General features: G+C 34.6%; 1 protein-coding gene across 7 annotated transcripts in view; it reads right to left on the bottom strand.

Moving 5' to 3' along the window:
• LOC128868690 (aldehyde dehydrogenase, dimeric NADP-preferring) overlaps positions 1–23,109 on the bottom strand; it is a 43,251-nt gene that overhangs the window by 10,687 nt on the left and 9,455 nt on the right. For 4 of the 7 annotated variants that reach the window (XM_054111080.1, XM_054111082.1, XM_054111079.1 and 1 more), the window contains exons 2-5: positions 22,845–22,965; positions 22,714–22,770; positions 13,837–13,892; positions 13,607–13,665 (exon numbers count right to left, since the gene is read on the bottom strand). In XM_054111080.1, the coding sequence (XP_053967055.1) occupies positions 13,607–13,665; positions 13,837–13,892; positions 22,714–22,770; positions 22,845–22,926 (254 nt within the window). In that variant the 5' untranslated portion in view covers positions 22,927–22,965. Of the gene's footprint in view, positions 1–13,606; positions 13,666–13,836; positions 13,893–14,051; positions 14,309–22,713; positions 22,771–22,844; positions 22,966–23,109 lie in introns of those variants that run through there. The other 3 variants (XM_054111083.1, XM_054111085.1, XM_054111084.1) reach the window with 3 other exon arrangements.

Below are 23,109 nucleotides of genomic sequence, written 5' to 3'. Positions count from 1 at the left end.
AGTTGGTTAAATGACAGTACAGAGTATTGTTTACAAGCTCGCGCAAGCATTTTGCCGAAAGTAAACGCGGAAAAATAAAATCGTTACAATGATACTGGTAGTATCGAGAAACGTTATGGAGGTGGTCATCAAAAGATTGCAACGTCACGTAAAATGGTTCAAAAAGTGAAGAAGCGACTTGAGCGAAATTCCCGACGAAGTGCCAATCAAATGGCGAAAGAACTGAAAATATTTGAGCGTAGCATCCGCCACATACTGAAAAATGATCTCAAAGTCAAGCCTTACAAGATCCAAAAAGGCGCATGATCTCACACCAAAGCAGCAAAAAGTCAGACTTGAGAGAGCGAAAGAGTTGCTTCGCTTGGCCGAAAGCGGTGAACATTGTGTTTTCTGATGAGACAATCTTTCAAATTCAGCAATTCGTAAACTCCCAAAACGATAGGGTTTATTCGACCGCAGATGGGCGCTCTTCAATCGTTTTCATCGAGCCTGGAGTCAAGGTAAATGCGAAATATTATCGGGAAAGTCGGTTGCTTTGAAGCCATGAGCAGACAAACATTTCGGTCTCACAAAGCTCAAGTGAACCAAGAATAGCTAAAAAACAACGTTCCGAACCTTATAACACCCACACAATGGCTTCCAAATTCACCACACGCGAAGCCGATGGATTCTTCTTTTTGGGCCATTTTGGAGAGCAAGATCCGAACTAAGAGATTCACCAGTCTCGAGGAGCTGCGCAGTCTCGAGCAGCTTACGATTCGTTTCTAGACTGTCTCAAGGCCATATCGAGCAAAAATAAATTGAATCTGAATTTTGTATTATTTTCACACACTTTTTACTTTGAATAGAATAAAAGTAGTTTTCCAAACTAAATGTATGGCCTTTTTAATTGGTTACACTTCGAGTGCCGAGCCCTGTAACTCATATTTTTGTTATTTTAAAAGAGAAGGAAAAAACTGAATGCATATTTACATAGAACGGGGGTTTAGTTAATTAAGGCTTTTTTCATGCTTTTATTACTGTTATTTTCCATAATATTGCAAACACTTTTTTTAAAGAAAGTGCATTTAGAGGTTATATATCAAAATCGTTAAAAACTCGATGAGGAGGGGTTTTTCTATATTAAGGTACCGATGTTTATGTATGTAAGTATGTATATGGAATAACTTTAAAAACAAAAACAATTTTTTTTTAATAGAATCAATCGGATCGGAGTTCTGCGTTACCGGAAAGACCAGAATTTAAATCCAGCCGTGGACTGTCGCTTCCGCAGTAGATACCTGCCAAAATTATCGGGAATGTTTTATGCTGTTACATATTGCAGCAAATTAAGGATAATTTCCTTTATTAAATCTGAAATCAAGCAATCTGGGAGCTGTTTAATTTAAATATATTTTGTTCTACGCAAACAAGTTTGTTCTTAATGCGTTTTTCACTTCAGAAAAAGTTGAAAATACCCATTTATGTACTCCCGAAATGCCAAACGAACAAAGTTATTTCAATTAAACAATACAACTCTCAGCGCGCATATGGCTAACACAGCGATGACTGTGAAACGCATGAGGCAAGGGCAACGGCTTTGAATGACGCTACTTAAAATTTAAATTTGCGGAGAAAAATACATACACACATATGTAGATACACTAAATACATATTAAACCAAAAAACAAAAAAAAAAACTTACTTTGTTGAAAAACGGTATCTGACAGCAGCAGAAACAGCAATGTTAAGCAGCAAAAGGCAAGGTCAATGTTATGTTTATAATAATAGACAAATAAAAGCAAAATCAATTAACATATTCAAAAGAAACTCTTAATGTGACGAATGTGTATAAGCTTGGCAGGAAACTTATTAAATTTATTTTATTCAGAAGTGGGGGCTGCTTTGCACTCAACCTTTGTGAATGTACTTTGGGAGCAATCGCACTTAAAAATATGCATTACAACAACTGACAGGAAGTTGACATACATATCTATTTAAAGTATTTATTTATAAGTATTCAAATATTTGGGTTTGCATGGCAGCTAATATGCGTACCCATGATTCAACAATAAAAAGTTTGCTCAGTAGGCAGCTTTCTTGTTCCCTCTTGACAAATCGGCTAAGAGATAGCAAGAAACTGTATTGCTAACTCTAGAAATTTAGAGTAAAAGTGGAAGAAAAGTAAAATTTGTAGAACAAACATATCCATTTGTATCATTGATATCTGATTTTTGCATATTCGCTAACATTTCATTTTCTGACTGCGTGAATTTGAGTAAGTATTTTAGAAAATTTGGATTATTACTTAAATAAATTAAAAATTTACATTGATTAGGCTATTTGAGTGCTGATTTGAGCCTTGTGCTGTCCAGTGCAGCGACACTTCTTTCTCAAGTGCGTCATACAGACATAAGTTCAAACCAGTGGCCAATAGACTCTATTACTATTTAAAAAGGGAAACTTTTTGCTTACAGGTTTTTAACCGCGCAACAGCGACACTCGTGTTTTATAGCCCATATCCTAATTGGTATGTATATACTCGTAAATTCTGCGTTATTTTTTTTTTGTCGGGAATATAGTATGATGTTTCTTTTCTTTATTTATATAATGACAAATTAGCTTTAGTAAATAAGTTAATACAAATAATTACGAATCCGTTTTCAATGGAAAAATTACTTCACAAAATATAGTTATTGGATTTAGTTGAACAATTTCTAGTTCGCGGGTAGCAGAATTATAATTTTATAATAAATTTTTCTATTTTTTTTTAAGAGCGAGAACGTGAAAAAAAATCTTTTTGTTTTGTTTTTCCAATCTATACTATAAAGGTGAATGTCTGTACGTTGTCCGCGCATCACTACGAAACGACAACACCAAATGACGAAAAAATTTTTATACATTCATATTTTTTACCCAATGAAGGTTGTAGGCATGTTTTTATGATGGAACTCCCTTCGCACAGCCCCCAGGCCGCGCCACCACTCTCATTCGTCACTAATAATCGAATATTTGTTTAAATTTAATCTAAAAAATCTTAGTTTTTCCTATTTCCCACTATTTATAGCACACTCTAGACTTCATAATCCGCATAAGCTGTTCAACTATAACCCAAATCCAAAGTTCAAAAACGGTTTGAGATAGAAGATTAATAAAAATAATTTTGCTTGATATTTTTCTGATTGGTTGTTTTGATTTTATTCAACGAGGCATAGCAACGAATGCCGGGTATTGTAATATTATGGTTATCAATAAAATATTATTTTCTATGAAATTATTGTTTGTAATTCTTTTATATACATATCAAATCCCTCAAACCTACTCCTACGCGAGCGGGGCCGCGGGTTAAAGCTAGTAAACAGATAAAATATCTAGAATTTTGTTTGTTTGTAAATCTGCTACCCAACGTAGCGACATATCTCCTGATGAATAATCGACCGAACTTTTTTTTCAGACGTACCTGAGCAGCCCAATTAGTTACGCCAGTGGCATGTGTTACGTCCGTGGACGCAATTTTTTTATTATTGTCATTGAAAAAAATATTTTTGATTTGTTTTTGTAAATAAATAATTGATCTAATGAATAAAAATGATTTTCAATTGATATCGATTGTGTTTCTTCAATTTTGAACGCCTTCAATTTTCACGTCTCTAGACCAGAAAGATGCCTAATAATTTATTTACATGCAAATCTTAATTTCAAATTATGTTTTAAACCGTGTGCAGTTTCTTTGCATTTAAGTAAAAAGGTACTTTTTTGTTACTATTATCACCAAAAGGGATTTCATTTTATTCTGTTTTTAAAGGCAATCTTTTCTAATAGCCTAGTGTGACAGACGGTTGTTACGCGGATTAGTGAAGAGCTGATTCGTTTATTGGATAGTTTTGTCACCAACAGATTGATCGCAGGCAACAAATACGGTCCCCCGATACTAAAAAATAACTATTTATTAAAAAAAAAACAACTTAAGTTGCAATTTCTCAAAATACTCCGGAATTTCAACAAAATTAATGTAATTTCGAACCTGTTAGTGCAAACTAGCATTGAATTTAGACTTTCTTGTTCTCTTCTCTTTGAAATTTTGATATTTTTTCATTCATAACAGATATTAAGTATCGTTTTTCGGCAATGTTGTCATTGAAAATCCCCTAATCCGCTTAAATTATGAGAATTCAGTCTATTAGTTAATCCGAATTAACTCGGAATCAAGCTGCCTGTTTAGGCTATGATGGAGTGTCAAAATTCTAAAATTCTAATGCCACAAGTGAGCAAACCTTTAGTAATTGAAGCAGGATGCCTGCCTACATATGTACACATGAATATATGTATGAATATGAAAAAATTTGATGAATAAAAATAGTAAAAGTAAAAGTAAGATACATAATGACAATTTTGATTTTGTACAGTAAATGTTTAACTTCTAAAATCGAAGTACTGAAAACTGCAATGGCATTGTGTTAATTAAATTATTTTGTTCGCAACTAGCTAACATACGAACTATAAAAAATAGTTAACTAACATGCCCACGAATTGTCCGCATTTCCGAGAGAAAGAGAAATGCTCAGGCATAAAATATACCTAGCTAGACTTTCTACGAACTTAACGATCGTATTGAGCTTATTTCATCAATTTCTTCACCGTCAATACTGAGCGAAATACTTACATACTTATATATGATATATACAATCAATAATAATCGTACTATTAAAAAAATATATATATTTCTTTACCGAGCTAAATCTGAATACCTCTGCTACAACAACAGCAACGCCTAATACGTTCTTGTTAATAAATTACATTCTTATCAATGTGTATCAGTGTCTGAAGTCTGAGCTTGTTTTTTGTGCAATGCGAGCTTCACAAATAGGGTTAATCGAAGTAATCTTTCGATCTGCGGTTGGTGTGTGATATATGATATATAAAGAAAGTTCGAACTTATAGTCCTATTGATTAGTTCATGGTTATATATCAGAGATGAAGTTATATTTGCGTATGTACATATGCATATACATAAGGCTTTTTGTTTTTAATTAAAATAATTATTACCATAAACAATGCCATCGTTATAATGTTTATAAAATAGCACAATAAAAACATCAATACAAACGCAAGCGCAGAGGTGCTTGTTTGATATAAACTCTTGTGCTAACATTTGAATGGTATGTTCATAAGCACACAGATACATTTGTAGATGCAAAACATACAGATATACATACAATTATAGACGTGTGCATATGTTTGTATGTATGTTCTTGCATCAATCGAAAACTTTAATTGCAAACCTTGAGAATCACGAAGCGACAGTAGAGAATAACAACGACAACAAGAACAAAAAGCAGCATTCCGTAGTTTATAATACTTCCGTTAGTTAGATTTGAAATTCGAATTCTTTACGGCTTAGCGTTGGCTGACTTAATTATTGGAAATCTTAAAATTAATTTTGGTCAAAATTTGATGATTTCCATACGAGTACTAAAGTATAATATAAATAATAAATAGCTACTATCCACACACATGTGTACGTAAGCAATTATGAATGTATATGTAAATGAAAGTAAGCTTCAAAACTGATATACCAAAAAATATACTAGTCTGGATAGAGCACAGGACACTTTATTCATTCAAATACATAAACAGGTGCTGAAACAAATGCCGTTTAAGCTTACACGAAGTTGTTGCAGTCTTGTCCAAAGTTTAGGTGGAAGAATGTTAAAGCAATGAACATGAAGCTGACGACAATTTTTACCCAATAAAATGGAAGTACATTTAGCAATTCAAGAAGTTATAAATGAGATATCCTCACAAGCTGTTTAAAATACTTATTTTTCTTAAATAGTGCCAAAGCCGCTTTACTGAGTTTTGTGACTTAAAAGTTCTCCAACGAAGAGTATATTTCCTCCTCTGTTGCCAAGTGGGTACAACGTCGATAGCGTTATGTGAATTGTGAATGGTTTAAAACTGTTTTATGGCGGATCTTTAGCTTCTGGGCGATGCTACGACTATTAACATGTCGGTCAACTTCGATTATTGACATTTTCGACATTTTGATTAACATCAAAAAGGCCGTATCACAATTTCAGCGACCTGACTTGCATTTTCGCCTTTATCAAAGAAAAACTGTAAAATGTACACAACTGAATGAGGCACACAAAAAAACACAAGCAAAATAATTTTTTTAGTGTGAAATGTCACCTTGACGACAAGCATAAACTTTAAATTTTTTGAACGATTCTTTACGAGACATCGATCACCGCAGCCATCTATTGAGAAAATAATGGATTTCTTTTTCCCCAAATAATACAAGTTATCTAATTAAAATTTGATATAAAGTTGTTCAATGAACGATCGGAAATAATTGGTCTAAAACAAAAACTGATAAAGCTAAATAGGTATATCCCCAAAAGCCCACATATATGTATGTACAATAGGCCGGGTCGATTTGTGGGGAGCCAAAAAAATCGCCCATTGCTCTGTAAAAATCATATTCTAGGGATCAAAATAAGAAACTTTGCCGAAGGAACCATACCTCTAAAAAGAATTCTGATGTCCCCCAATTTGGGTTGAACTTTTTAGTTTCTTTTCTCATGTAAAGGCCAAAAATGGTGATATTTTGAAATGATTGTATGGGGAACCCCCCAGGGGAGTTCCAGGGGGTGTGCCCCTGGCATGGGTGGATCGGCCGTCCAAAGATAGTGGGGGCCGGTCATACATTTAGACTCGATTGGAGCACTCCGTTCGTTCGACCCAAATTGGGGGACATCAGAATTCGTTTTAGAGGTATGGTTCCTTCGGCACAGTTTCTTATTTTGATCCCTAGAATACGATTTTCACAGAGCAATGAGCGATTTTTAAATCGACCCGCCCTAATGTACAAGTACATATGTATGTATATCCTTTTTGTACAGAACAGATCGAGGCAGTACTGTTAGACGAGGTAGACAACGGCTTTGCCTGCTGCTGCATAGACAAAAACAATGTTATTTAATTGCCGTCCGGAGGGGGAATTAAACTGTAGGTTTCTCCATTTGAGGGAAAACATGAAGACACACAAAACAAATTGGAAGTGGGGCTCGGGCAAACAACCAATAAAGGGTGTACGCGTCAATTATCTCTATATAGCTTATATATGTACATATATTGTCGTTAATCTAATCTAAGTCTAAGTAAACGCCGAAGTCGAAAATCATGCAGAGTTCGTTCGGTTATATCGGTGAAAGAAAGTAAAAACCTTTCAACAGGCCAATGAGAAACATAAAGCTATTTTTAATGGAAGGTAATCATAGGCGTTATAATAACTTTATATGTATTTAGAAATATTTTAGAAACAAATTCATTAATTGTTATTTTAGAATAAGATTAAATATTTAAATAAGCAACATTTAGAGCTAAATATAGAGAATAAATATGGCTTAAGCTCTAATAATGATAAATACTATAAACTTCACGGCTTTTAAATCTATGCGCATTATTAGTAATGGGTTATCGATAAAGATCATGACTAGCATTTTGAAGGCGGGTGGGCCGGGGTATTGCGGAAGGTTTCGATTATATGTACATATGTATGTATACATATATGAACGTATCTATGATTGCAACGTAAAAAATGATAGTTAATGTCCATGTAAATAAATACTCTATGCACAACTTGCATATAAATTAGCATTATTATAAAGCATATTGAGACAATTAAAAATATTGCAATACCAGTTTTGCAATGCTTGAAAGCAATTAACTACTTGCGTACATACATATTATAGCAAATTCTGTAACTCATATTCATGAAACCAGACTTTAACCGCGTTTAGCTAATAATTGCAGTGTTTTTATTTAAAATACTTTTAGTAGACTAAAAACCTATATGATGAAATCCATTCATAAGTTTGTAATTAAAAAAAATCATACAAGCATACCTACATATCATGTCAATTAAAACTGTAATATGACAGTTAATAAACACAGTCTTAACATAGGTACATACATATGTGTATAAAAATTATATACTGGTTCTGGTACAATGAAACATTCGGATACATACATACATAGATAATAATAAAGGTGAGAAATGAATGTTGGTAATGACATTTCAACTTTAGCCTTGACTTTTACAGAGATAATTTTCATACGTACTAAATGTAGTACGCAAAAGCTTTTTGTCTGTATGCAAATTTGTGTCTCCTTATTTTATTATTTGCTATCACAGCGACGAGATATGTACAGCTGAGAACATGAAAATAGCAGTACCCTTAAGCCAATTTTTTCCAAACATTTTTTAAATCATACAAAAGAAAATTTGAATATCAAATAACTACGAAGAGTCAAGTGATTTCAGATGTGTAGAGTTCTGAATAAATCTGGCAACTACGTAAATAACGATTTTTTGTTGGCGCCGTTATGCTTTTCAATACAATATTGAAATAGTTTACACAAGGAATATTAATTAAATTTCGCACAGATTAAGACGAAAGTACGTTTTTTTTATTTTTATTTTATATATTTTTTTAGTTTTGGCGAGTGTAATTCATATATTTCTTATGGTTTTGATTATAGTGGGTTGAGCGAAACGCTGCACCACAAAAACCAGATTCTGAAATTGAGAGCAGATGAAAGATCTTACACAAAAATACAAATTATTTTTTATGCTCAGCAAAAACGATTTCGAATGCAATCAAATTTGCGGAAAAGCCGCAAAAGAGGAGGAAAACGAAAAACTTCCCTGCAAAACGATCGCAGAATTATCCAAATTGCTACAAAGAGAATCACAAGTGTAAGCCACATAAATTCAAAGAAAGATGGACTTAAATGTTTCCGACATGACTGTACGTAGAAGACTACAGGGAGCTGGATTATCAGCTCGTAACCCACGAAGCTCGTAACTCCTGTAAGAACAAAGACGGCGAACTGGTGACTGACGTACAGAGCAATCTTAAATTATGGAGGGAACACTTCTCGAACTTATTAAACAGTGACAGCTGCGCATGTCACCGAGAAAGTGAAGATCCCGATACCCCAATCGTTGACGACGGAATTGTCGTTCCGCTGCCCGATCATGACGAGGTGAGAATAGCGATAAAGCGGCTAAAGAACAACAAAGCCGCGGGCGCCGACGGACTGCCGGGTGAGCTATTCAAACATGGCGGCGAGGAGCTGGTAAGGTGCATGCATCAGCTTCTATGCAAAATATGGTCGGATGAAAGCATGCCTGCCGATTGGAATTTAAGTGTGCTCTGCCCACTCCATAAGAAGGGCGATCCTGCAATTTATGCCAATTACCGCGGGATCAGTCTTCTAAATATCGCCTATAAGGTTCTAGCGAGCGTATTGTGTGAAAGGCTGAAGCCCACCGTCAACCAACTGATTGGGCCTTATCAGTGTGGCTTCAGACCTGGAAGGTCTACCATCGACCAAATATTCTCAATACGCCAAATCTTGGAAAAGACCCATGAAAGGAGAATCGACACACACCATCTTTTCGTCGACTTCAAAGCTGCATTCGACAGTACGGAAAGGAGTTACCTGTATGCCGCGATGTCTGAATTTGGTATCCCCGCAAAACTAATACGGCTATGTAAGATGACGTTGCTCAACACCAGCAGCGCCATAAGAATTGGGAAGGACCTCTCCGAGCCGTTTGATACCAAACGAGGTTTCAGACAGGGTGACTCGCTGTCGTGTGACTTCTTTAACCTGATGTTGGAGAGCATCGTACGAGCCGCAGAACTTAATCGCTCAGGCACAATTTTTTATAAGAGCGTACAATTGCTGGCGTATGCCGATGATATTGACATCATCGGCCTTAACAGCCGCGCTGTTAGTTCTGCCTTCTCCAAACTGGACAAAGAGGCAAAGCGAATGGGTTTGGTGGTGAACGAGGACAAAACGAAGTACCTCCTGTCTTCAAACAGTCGGCGCACTCGCGTATCGGCAGCCACGTCACTGTAGACAGTTATAATTTCGAGGTTGTAAAAGACTTCGTCTATTTAGGAACCAGCATTAACACCAATAACAATGTCAGCCTTGAAATCCAACGTAGAATCTCTCTTGCCAACAAGTGCTACTTTGGACTAAGTAGGCAACTGAGCAGTAAAGTCCTCTCTCGACGAACAAAACTAACACTCTACAAGACTCTCATCATGCCCGTCCTAACGTATGGCGCAGAAGCTTGGACGATGACAACATCCGATGAAGCGACGCTTGGAGTGTTCGAGAGAAAGATTCTGCGTAAGATTTTTGGACCTTTGCACGTTGGCAATGGCGAATATCGCAGACGATGGAACGATGAGCTGTATGAGCTTTACGACGACATAGACATAGCGCAGCGAATAAAGATCCAGCGGCTACATTGGCTGGGTCATGTCGTCCGAATGGATACAAACGCTTCGGCTTTGAAAGTATTCGATGCGGTACCAGCTGGTGGTAGCAGAGGAAGGGGGCGGCCTCCTCTGCGTTGGAAAGATCAGGTGGAGAAGGACTTGGCTTCACTTGGTGTGTCCAACTGGCGCCGGTTAGCACGAGAAAGAAACGACTGGCGCGCTTTGCTAAACTCGGCCAAAATCGCGTAAGCGGTTATAGCGCCAATTAAGAAGAGAAGAAGAACCCACGAAAAAAGCCACTCCTGACACCAAAACGTAAGGCAAAACGTTTGAAATTGTGAGAAAATATGCTAGCTGGACAGCTGACATGTGGCGTGATATTAGGTCTGTTCATGAAGCAAATAGTTTGTAACAATTGTTGCAAATTATCACGTTTTGGTGTTCATGTATTCAAAAAACTTGCAAAGTAGGGGAAAGTCAGAAAACAAAATGACATTTCATTTTGAGGGGAAGTTGCAAGTTTCTACTGGATACATTTTTAATTGTAAGAATTTGCAAGTGAAAAAAAAACAGCTGATCGCAAAGTAAAAATAAACAAGAATTAAAATGCGAGTTGAGTCAAAATTCTAAATTTAAATAAAAATGGTGATTAAAATGGAAAATATAAGTAAATATATTTTAGATACAATTTATAAAGTTTATTTGAAGTCATATATTATATTAAATAGGAATCGGCCAGTGATATAGAACTACATCTGTACTTCTGAACCTGTCTCCAGTCAATATTGCGGCAGTTTCCAAAACACAAATTGAAAGTATTGAAGGTATCTTTTGTGTTTTATGCTTGTGCTTCTAACTAAATTTGGCGAGGCGATATAAGTATATAATACATACATACACTCATAGACGGAAGCAAGGAAAATATGAAGAAAACTGTGATTGCCTCAACAGTACAATTGCTGAAGGAATGTTCTTCAGTTGACAGCAATGCTGGGATGGAACAAATTATTATGGATGAAATAAAACATGTGATGTTAAGCTCGTTATTTTGCTTTTTTTTTTTATTTAATACGAAGTAGCTCAAGTGAAAACATATTTTTAACTTTCGTGATTTTTCCTTGCCAACAATTTAATCAGTAGTTCGTAAAACTTGCAAATTGTTACTGGTTTTGCGTTCATGTCCTTTTTTTGAGATTTTTTTCTTGGAGACCGAATTTTCGGAAATTAAGTTACTGGATAATTTTTACATGACCAGACCTATTTTATAGACTGACAAGTTTAAAACAGTTTTGTGTGGCGGCACGAGTTTACAACAATATGTTACACGTTTACCTGGCACCAAAAATCAGCCACAATGCACTATAAAAACTAAGGGGTTTCCAAGTAATGGTATGGGGATGCTTGTCATATTATGGCACAGGCGCTATACACAAAATTGATGGCATAATGGGCACCATGAATTACGTGGAAATAATGCAGAACGTTATGTTACCGTATTGCAGAGAGGAAATGTCAATGAAATGGGTGTACCAGCAGGATAATGATCCTAAACATAGGAGTCGGAAGGTCAAGGATTGGTTTCGCGCAAATGGCTAGCCAGCCCCAGGACCTCCTTAAACTTATAACTTTAAAACTGATGTCGACTAATCATGGCATAATCATAAACAACTGTTATTGAAGTAGGTGTATGCATTATGTCATATAATACGAATAATTTTCCATTAAGTCCATCAATTCTGTGTCAATTTATTAACTTTCCTTAACTTTAACAATTAACTTTCTATATAATGCATACACTTTTACAACGATTAAATAAATAAATTTTCGTTACAAGTAGACATACAGTACTTATTGTGTAAGAGCGACACAAAAAATCTACTAAATTGAAAATAATTTCACTTTCCGGACTAGTGTAGATTCAAAATACTTAGATGGACTTCCTCCAACGAGTGCGACACAATCACAGATTATCTATTTGCATATGCAGATGTTATTTAACTAAAAATTATACTAACAATTTTATCATATATACGCGCTAACAATTGGTTTGAAACTGCTACTAAAACTGTTTTTAATTCCAATGTCAATAATCAATTTTTTTTAATGTGCTACTAGTACTTCGACCCGCACATAAAATAGTGCCTTCTTTCAGCGAATACCCTTAATATTTGTAAAAGGGTGAAACTTTTTGATACTCCTATATTAAATGCAAAGGAAGATTAAATTAGCTTGGAAATATTACAAGACCAACATATCTGTATTTGTTCATTTATTTATTTTTGTATACCTAATACTTTAAATCATAGTTTGCAAAATAATTAAAAAATATTGTACTTTAATCGTACTAAAAATGAACAACCAAATAACCTGAAAACCAAATCTTTAAATAGGAAAAATAACTAACTATGCCCTGTTGCGAAGACCGAGGAGTAGTAAGAAAGTCTTCAACAGCAGGTTACGAAATCGATATGTCTGTGTATATGTAGTAGCTATGCATCAGCTGTAAAGAAAATCATAACAAAAACAAAACTTCATATCACGAAAGAGTCAAAGATGTTCATGCATTATGCACATCATATGGATGCATGTATGTACATATATGTCTAATATATGTATGTATGTACAATAGTTAGCCTGTATACTTTGTGTAGCCGTATACTTTGTGATACAAGTCTTTATATAAAATAAATGGAATAATTGCGTGTAGACCAAGTAATTTTGCAATGAAGGCAGATAGTACATATTACATACATACATATCATGTATGTATTTATATGTAATTAAACCAGTAGATACCAGTTATACTAGTACCACTTGATAAGTATAGTAGTAAAAAACATGACATGGAATAGTAAAATGAAACTAAACTAACCTCAGGATATTTTTTTAATAAAGAAGTACTTATTTTAATTATAGAGTGTTTTTATGGAATTTGTAAATATATTTGTATATATATGTATAAGCTAATCTTTCAACTGAATAATATATCCCTTTATATATAAGCGCATTGATAAGAAAATCTCTACTGTTCTTGGATAAGAGCATTATCGGAGTTCAAAGTTCACGTTGTTTTGTCGTATCAATTCTAATATTGATTTATAACATACGTTAATTAAAAAAAAACTTATTTTATAAAATTTGGACCCGATACTGCACCAGAAAATATAAGTAAAATTTGTAACTAATCTATTTGACTTTTGTGAAGCTGTGTGCACTTTAGCTTTGCATCCGCCACAGTCACCGGGCACACCACTATGCCGAATATAATGAAGGCAGAGTTTCATACAATGTGTATATACATATTATGTGGAGCTCACCTGAAATTAACGTCTTTTGTTTTTCCACTGGCGAATGCGGTGCGGCATCTCTGTACAATCTGTGTTGTATACATTTATTTCCCGTTTTTGGTTTTTGTTCACCCAATGTGTGAATTTTTTCATTTTCATAAAAAGATGTAAATGAAATACAAAGTTGTAAATGCATATACTTGTATGTACGTATACATATAAAACCACAACAGAATATAGAAATTTAATAAAACACTCACATCTTCGAAATTTGCCATTTTGTTGAGCCGTTCGTTATCGGTACTGATTGCGTTATCTGGAAAAATAAAAACAAATTTGCAGTTTTGGTTTAATCATCTGCAGGAACAAAGAAACTTTCTTTGACATTTATCAACACTACATCTTTTAAGACCACAAATTACTATTTCATTGCATATATATGTATGTATGCTTATATATGTATATATTTTCATACAATGCAGGTGTTTCCACTATAAATTTGATATTCTGAACACAAAAAAATCCACCTTTGTTTAGTTATAAGAAACCTCAGTTGCTCTCTATTAAACAAAATTACTACTCAAATAACAAAATTGAAAGGAACCGACGGAACACAAACAATGTATATACAAACACGATGTTGGAATGTTTTTATAGGAGCAAATTATCATCCGCACGAATTCTACCACCGTACGCGAGAAGTAGAAAAAAACAAATGCTAACTGGTCCAATTGGAAATACAGCTCTGACACTGCTATAGCTAAACAGCTGAGCTCTTATGGTGCTGCCAACTAAAGTCTGTATGAATTAACATTTGAAATACTGCAGGGTCGCCAGGTGTCGCTTGCAGTGCACAAGCAATGCGTATAACATATTTCAATGTGGAGAGTTTTTAGTTGACGTACCGTTGGTTTATAGATTATACTTATACAATATTTCTCTTATCATTGCTAGTCCTGCATTAAAAACAAAAATGTTATCTGATTTCCGTTTGGATATTTCCAAATTCTCAAAATACTTTAATTTTTTAATCTTTATAATTCAAACCCAACAGCTTATACTTGCTTAAATGCTCATTTGGTTCTTTAACCGCCCAAACGATATTAATCCTAAGCGTCTCACGTAGTTTTATAACTTGTAGTTGCACATAGTGACTTGGGCCACTGTTTGGAAAATATTCAGTTATCACCTTTTTACTATTAGAAGGCAATATTCATTTATATAATATCATGATAATTAAATATAAGTAAAGAAGGACTGAATTCAGCCGGATCGGAGTTTATATACTCATGCACAGTTTAGTAAAATTTAATTTGGGCTGACTTTAGTCAAACTCATACCTATTGGAAGGTATAGCTAATGAAACCAACAGGCGCACGGAAATTTAGTTTCTGTGTACATATGTATGACGTAATTTTTGTTCAATTTCAATAACAGCCACTTTCGATTCACTAACTGCCTAGCCAGTAGTGAATAAAACAAAAAATTCCCCTTCCAAATTCTAACGTTGAATACGATTTGGCAGCACTGCATTACTTTGGGTTTGACAAGCTGCTATGTAATAATAGGCCTCTTCTATTCGCTATTTCCCCGCTCGCTATCCTGTGCACGATTAACTTGACGAAAAATTTGCATGCGAAAGCAATACTAAAGTTATCGAGTAAGATTCACCGCTGGCGAGTATGGCTATAGCTCATTAAATGCACTGCTTTACCAACACAAGTAATTTAAGGCAGCTCTCTTCCCGCATTGCCGACATATGTATGTATGTTCATTTGTAGCAGTTGCTTCATCTATTCGCCACTTGCTAAGTCTTGGCGAAAATAAGACGCCCAGTATTGTTTTCCAAAGCGTTGCGCTTGAAAGTATGCAAGATACAAGTGTTGTGATCCTCATCACATGCCACTAAACTCATATGTAATTCCATTGCTTTTCAAATCATCCCACAAAGTTTGAAAAATATAATAAATCGCTATAAATATATCGTTTGTGAGCTTAGTGGCTATAAACAAAGTCGCTTGATCATTTTTCCCTCACAAATTTCTGGCTTGGTGAGCAGCTGAATTCTCTGGCGAGCAGAGAAGTGGTGAATCGAAAGCGGCAAATATTTTTGTCGGATATAAACGACAAATCAGTATGAAATAGAGTAACCACCAAAGAATATAAAAAGAAAGCTGAAATATACAATTATTTATACTCATGTTGTTGCAAAGCTTCCGCATCTTGGGGCTTGAACCTTTCCGAAGAACTTTTCTGGCCAGAACACAGTGAAGGTTAATATTAGAATATTCAGATTCAAAGAGAATGGTAAGTGATTTAATACTATAGTAAGCAAAATGCTCAAAAGGAGATATTTAGGCTAACGGTCTGCTTCGTAAAATCGAAAGGTGTGTGAAAATGAAATCCAACTTATAATTTTAAAGGTGTTCGGTTAAAACTATATATGTTTATCTATATGTTTAATAATTTAAATTATTAAAAAAATAATAATAATAAAAACTAAAAGAGAATTAAAAATTTCACCGTTACTGACACGATATCACTTTAAAATCAATTGCAATAATGTATACAAAAATTCAGTCAGCATGGCTCGATAGTGCTCGTCAATCACAGTAACGGCAGCTCCTTCCTCAAAGAAAAGAAATAAGGGCCGATGGTGCTCTAAGAACTTCACGAACAGATTAATTTATTTCAAAGTAAATTTCCACAATCCGGAAGTATTGTTCTGGCGTTAAACGATTCATGAGATGACTTGCGAAACCTTACTGAACAGAAATGTCCAGACAGCTTGCCATTCTCAGCTGTCAAACCATAGTTATCGACATCGATATTTCTCATGCAGCTAAAAATAGTAAGTGCATTTGTATTTATTCACGAAGAGAAAAATCGATAGATGGAACTTTGTTATAGAGCAAATTGAATAAAAGATTTCCAATATGTGCTTCATATTCATATTCATTCTCAACAGCGTATGCAAAAAGAAAATTGTCAAAAACCAACGCGATTTTTTAGCGACTTCTAACTTATATGTACTTTTTTATACTAAAATTGAAAGGGCTTTGAAACTATATACTTAGAAGTTTTTGATATTTTTATTTTATTTATTTAAAAAGTCAAGAAAAAGTTGGCAAATTTTATGACGATTTTATTCAATTTTATAATTTCTTTTTTAATTTGTAAAATTAAGCACAAAAAAATAACTTATTTTTCTTTCCGAATATTTTACCGCAATGTCTTTGATATAAGAAATATTAAAAATATAAGATCAGGTTAAACAAGTAATAATAAAATGGGCTAAACATTGGTGTGAACTTGGTTCTTCGGCTCCGAAATGAGTTCGAGTCCAGAAACCGGCCAAGAAAGTGTTAGCATCAGGTTTTTTGGGTGCGCAAGAAATTTTGTTTTTGGTAAACAAAAAAATGGTAAAACAATACATTTTGAATATTATGGTAACCTTTTAGACGAGTTGAAAGAAAAAATTCGTGAAAAAGAAAAAAATTATTTTTGATCAGCGCACGGTGGAGTGGCACACAGAGCATTTTGACAATGGCTAAAGCTCTTGAATTAAAGTTCAAATTGTTGGAGTATTTACCAGATTTGGCCCCTAGCGACTTTTTCATCTGTTTTCAGACCTGAAAAATTCATGCATGGAAAGCGTTTTTCATCAAATGATGAGGTCATAACAGCTGTGGAAGGATAATTTACAGCTCTTTTAGATTCTCATTTCAGGGACGGAGTTCTTATATTGGAATCTCGTTGGAACAAGTGAGTGTATTTATGTTCAGAGAGACTATACTGAATAATAAAGTGTATGGTATTTTGAACCATGATTCAATTATTAAAGGTTTGCTCATTAGTGACATTCGATTTTTGACACTCCCTTACAAAAGGTTGCATTTAAGAAGGTGCTTAAAGTGGAAAAAATTAAATCCTTTTTGGTAAAAATGGTAGCAAAAAAGTATTTTCTTACTTAAATGGAAACAAACTGCGAACGGTTAAAAAAGTAAATTTTAATTAATATTTGAATGTAAATAATGGTATACTCGTAGATAGAAGTTATTAGCGGAAATTGCCAAGTCTAATATTAAAACAAGAAATTATTTCACATAATCCAAGATTTTGTTTTGTGAACTAATTTTTAAATTTAAAACCGATCGCGAAGTTTCGCCAATATGAAACTATTTTGTTAAAAATGAATAAATAATTGGCACGTACGATTCTGTTAGGTGTTTCGCCGAGATCCTCCTCCTATTTGTAGCGCGCATTCCACAATTGCAAGGACCTACAGTTTTAAGCCGATTCTGGTAGATGGTTTTTTATGAGAAGCTTTTTCATGCTGGTACTGTGCTTTGCTAAGCCTTCTCTGGACGCTTCATCCATCCATTGGAAGGTGGGCTCAAACAAGTTCTGTCAATCCCAACTTTTGTATAATGAGGTCTGCAATGTTATCGATTGTGTCGGGACTATCCAATTATTCAATACAATACACTCATCAATCTCAGACTGCGTCAATTACTCTATCTCGTCCTGACTTAAGCGGTATGTATTCCATGTCATACTACCATAGTCCGGAACATACCGATGAAAACTATTTAGCGAGTTGTTGCTCGTAAGCAGACCATTTTGAAAATGAAATGTTTTTGTACAAATTTTACTTTTCCTCCACTTTTACTCAAAATTTCTAGAGCTAGCAACCCAGTGTCTTGCTAAGGGAGCCGATTTGTCAAGAGAGAACGAGAAAGCTGCTTACTGAGCAAACCTTTTATCATTGAATCATGATTTTGAACCATAAATTTGTGTTTTTCTTAACGAACCGCAAAACTTATTGAACAACCTAGTAAGCTGCATACAATAAAATTAATATTCCACAAAAAAAAAAAAAAATGTATATATATATATATATATATATATTCCGCGCCTATCCATAGTGCCCTCTGTGAATCGAATTCCACTTTTGGGTCGGAAAGAAAAGCAGAGCGTTTGGAGTGGACATGAATGAATGAAGTAACACCACGGGGACCTGTAGGCCAGTTTATATTAACCTCAGCTCACATTGCAGGATAACTTTTGAGGCGCTCATTCCTTGCAGGACCGATATAATTCAAAAAACCTAAATATCCAGAAAAACAGTTCAAAATTTTGCTATTTTTTTTTTAGTCTAGTGAGATATTGTAAATTGATAGCGCAATCGCAATTTTATATATCATTAAAATAACAGTTTGTGGTAATTTCTGTATAGTTATCTGCAAAAATTGTTTCTGGACTATGACACTCTTGCAGCAAATGAGCGATATGTATGGGCTACATACATATATTTCAATTACTCGACAAAAAATGCGCCCTGCTTCTTCGTTACTGCAAAGAAAAGATACTTTTTTTGCGAATATGTGTACATACATAAAAATGTATTTTGTTTTCGCAAATTAAAAAAATATGCATTAAAATAGAGTCTAATCGAAATGTGCATTTGTATACGAGAGTTTTTATTGAGTTTGAAATAATGCTTTTAACATTTGTACTTTACTACAATACATCCGAAAAATGTTGATTAAATTTGTGTATATGTATAGCCTAAGAGTTTTTGATTAGACTCGAACCTATTCTAAGGTTATTCAGAATATCTACCAAGGTGCTAAGTCATAAATCATACAGCTGATAATTAACCTGTTTGAATTTTGGTGAACGAAGGCAAAACGAAGTATTTCCATTCAACATACAAGCAACCCATCGCTCCTAAGCAACCCTGTCACTGTTGGCAGTTATAAATTTTGAATTGTAAAGGGTTTCATCTACTTGGGAGCCAGCATTAACAATGATAACAGCGTCAGGCCTGGACACCAACGGAGAATTATCTCTTGGACGAAGTTGGCAACTGAGTAGTGAAGTCCTCCCTCGCCGAACGAATATGGAAGGCGAGAGAACGATGAGCTGTATGAGTTGTGCGCAGGCACGGACTTAATTCAACGAATTAAAATTCAGCGGCTTCGTCGTACGAATGGACAAAACCCTCCGGCTTTGAAAGTATTCGATACGATGCCCGAGGGTGGTAGCAGATGAAGGGAATGACCTATTACAGCTCAAGTGGAGAAGGACTTGGCATCAATTGGCGTCGGTTAGCACGTGAAAGAAACGAGTGTTTTGTTGAATTCGGTCATAATCGCTTAAGCGGTTACTGCATCAATGAAGAAGAAGAATTTTTTTAAAGGGTTTTTGCAAACATATATACAATAATATACAGTGGTCACACAATTTATTCGTAAACTCACAGTTTATAAACAGATACACCTGATACTTAGTACGATGTATATAAACGAACAATATTTTGATATATTCGTGAAGAATAACATATTTTTTCAATATTTAAGGAACAAAAACTTTCAATTTCATTTCTGGAATTAGAGAACTTAAGGCAATAACGAAATAAGGCATAATTTTAAGCAAAAATATTATTCGTACATAGCCATATAGGAATATTTTATTAAAAAAATAATGAAAAAACGGGTATTTAGTACTTTGTTGGTTCGCCTTTAGCTTTAATAACTGCTTCCAAACGTCGTTGCATACTTTTTATCAATACCCTGGTTTCATTAGCTGCAATTTTCTCCTACTTAACACTTAAAGCTGTCGCCTTTTATGTTATTTTGTGCTTTCTGATTCACCTTTCTAAGAGCTTGCTCAATTGGGTTCATATCCGATTATTGAAGTGAATATTTAAGCTGCTTACAGTGGTAAATAAGCCATCCTTACACGAGATAAAATGAGTGTTTTGGGCCATTGTCCCATTTTGCAACTGAAACTGATTCAGCGAGAAAAACTAAAAAAAAACCTATATTATTTTTACTGTTGCCTTTGTAGCAACAATATCATGAACTAAAAGTGTACGAATAAATGTTTTGCAGCATTTTGCTACGTCTACCTGCTTTCCTTGGAATCCCTCAGTGTGAGTTGAAATAACGGGAGTTTTGTTTGCTGCAATTCATCAGGAATGTGACATTCTTACACTGACCCAAAAAAAATATATATACCATGCAGGGTGTACGAATAAATTGTGTGGCCACTGTATCAGCAAATTAGTGCTGTTTCGAGATAATAGGGGATTCCGTTAGTTTTACAGGTCATTCAATGGTACAACAAAAAAATAGAAGCGAACAAATATTTTCAATATCTCCAAAGTATCTATGTCAGCACGTATACTTTGATATCCGTCCACTTGTGAAAAAGGTAGTGCATATAACGGTTATGTAACAGCATAAAACAATCGAATGCAGAGAATGATAAGGATAATCGATTAAGCCTCATCTGTCCGTCCGTCCATGTGCACGATAACTCGAACAAAAAATAATATATATAAATGAAACTAGGTACACACATTGACCTTCCTCCAAGGTAGGTTTGTATTAAAAATGGGCGAACCGGTCAAGTACCACGTCCGCCATCCATGTAATGTTAATTTTCCAAAAAATAAAGAAGTTTATATTGCTCAATTTTGGTACAAATGATGAGCCTAAAACAGAATTATGAAAATAACTCCGCTAAAGGAAATAGGGTGGATGGTCGAATACAACAAAAAACTATTCTGCTTATAGTTTTTAAAACCCTCAAAATTTTATTTGTTTAAAAAACCATTTTTTCGTGCTTTGATACTATTGATTACCGGTCTTCTGGGGGTTTTTGTTTTTTGGTTTTTAACGATTTACGAGCGCCGTCTGTATTTCTGCCACGAAAAGTTCTTCATAATACACCATCTGCCATTCGGTGGCCTCATAAGGTGTATATCCCTCCATTGTGGAAGAACATAAAGACGCACACCATAAAACGGAGGAGGAGCTCTGCCAAACACTCAAAAAGGATCATCAAGGTAAACATCAATTATATTAGCTTCGGGAAAAAGAAATTCACTATTTAAATTATACATTTTTTTGTTTTCTTTAGCTCCTGGACTACTAACATGCCGGTCTGCAGCGATAGCCAAGCTGTGCTCATGGCCTTAGACAACCCCCCCAACAAATTAAAAGGGAATCCGAGTGCAGTGCAATTGGCTTAATTGTCTCGCCACAAAAAAAACATGCCTATCAACTTCCATTATTTATGTGATTTTATCGACATTTTCTTTAACATCAAGGTGCCTAACGGAATCGACGAAACCAAAATTACACAATTTCAGCAGCCTGGCTTTCATTGTCGTCTTTATCATTAAAAAACTTTAAAATGTACGGAATTTTCTTCTTGTTGACTTACATTGTTAACACCCTGTAACTCACAAATGAATGAAACCAACAAAAATAGCATACGAATTTTTTAGTTTGGAATGTCACCTTCAAAACGAACATAAACTTTAAATTGTTTGATCGAAAATTTATGAGATATCGATCACTACAGCCATCTACCGTGAAAATAATGGATTTCTTACCATGCTCTATTAACCAAGAGTAATCATTTCTGCCCCTAATAATATCCGCGATAAAAATTAAAGAATTCCCCATTCGTCTACATTTAAGGTAATGCAAGTCATTTAACGAACTATATGGCACTATAAAAAGGCATATGGGGAGAGCAAAGTGTAAATGATGTAAACCGAAGTGTACAAATTTCTTTTTCTAGACGCGCAACGTGAGAAGTACAAAAAGGACTCCAAATCAAAGTAGCGCATTCAAGTTTTGAGCCAACTCACGTAATAAAAGATGTTTCCGAGTAAAGGGTCAGTAAATTCCTTGCTATTACTTTTAATGAAGGCTAGAAGTGAATAAGATTTAATTAATGTTTAAACGTTTAATTCAAATGTTTAAATGGCCTATTAATGTGAAACCGGAATGGAAAAATCGATATACTCGTATATTTATAAAAAATGTTGCAGTGGCGATATCGGTGTCTTACTTGAATTCGCATTCTTTAACGTATTTTTCCACTTCTTGAGTTATAACTAAATTTCTGGAACATAATTGCGACGCCTATTATACGAGGCGTTTAAATTTTATGATTTCCGTTTTATTTCGGGTACTCGTCGCAGGGCTCGTAATATTCGGTGAATCGATTAATCGAGTTATTCGAATGCGGCATTAGTCGGTTGGTGGTATGGTAATCGAATGATCAACCACTTTTAAAAGCAAAACTGGTTTCTAAATATTTGTAAAACTCACCAATTTCGATAATTGCGGTGCCTTCGCTGTTGACATTAATGCGATCATCCGTGGAATCTGTAAAATAGTTTAATTTGTTTTTGTTTTTTTATTTAATAAGAAAGAATAAATTACATCCTTACAGAACTTACCGTTATTATTGCTATTGGGTATCACAATGGTGGTGGACGGCACAAACAACTTGGCGTTGTCTAAATTTACGATAGTGCTCATTTTTAATTATTGCAAAATAAACAGCTGCGTTAGTGGATTCTGAAAATAAAAATATTAAAGTTTATCATGCTGTAAAAAAGTATTTAACATAATGAAATGTAATAATATGCAATGTAATATGTATGTTTGAGTATGTGCACTTATATGCTTATGTTTGATAAAGAAAGTGATTAGGTTAGTTAC

The sequence above is a fragment of the Anastrepha ludens genome, chromosome 6, assembly GCF_028408465.1.
Source record: "Anastrepha ludens isolate Willacy chromosome 6, idAnaLude1.1, whole genome shotgun sequence".
In the NCBI taxonomy this organism is placed as follows: Eukaryota; Metazoa; Arthropoda; class Insecta; order Diptera; family Tephritidae; genus Anastrepha; species Anastrepha ludens.
The sequence above is the reverse complement of the archived record's forward strand: the minus strand, read 5'-3'. Positions and strand labels throughout refer to the sequence as shown.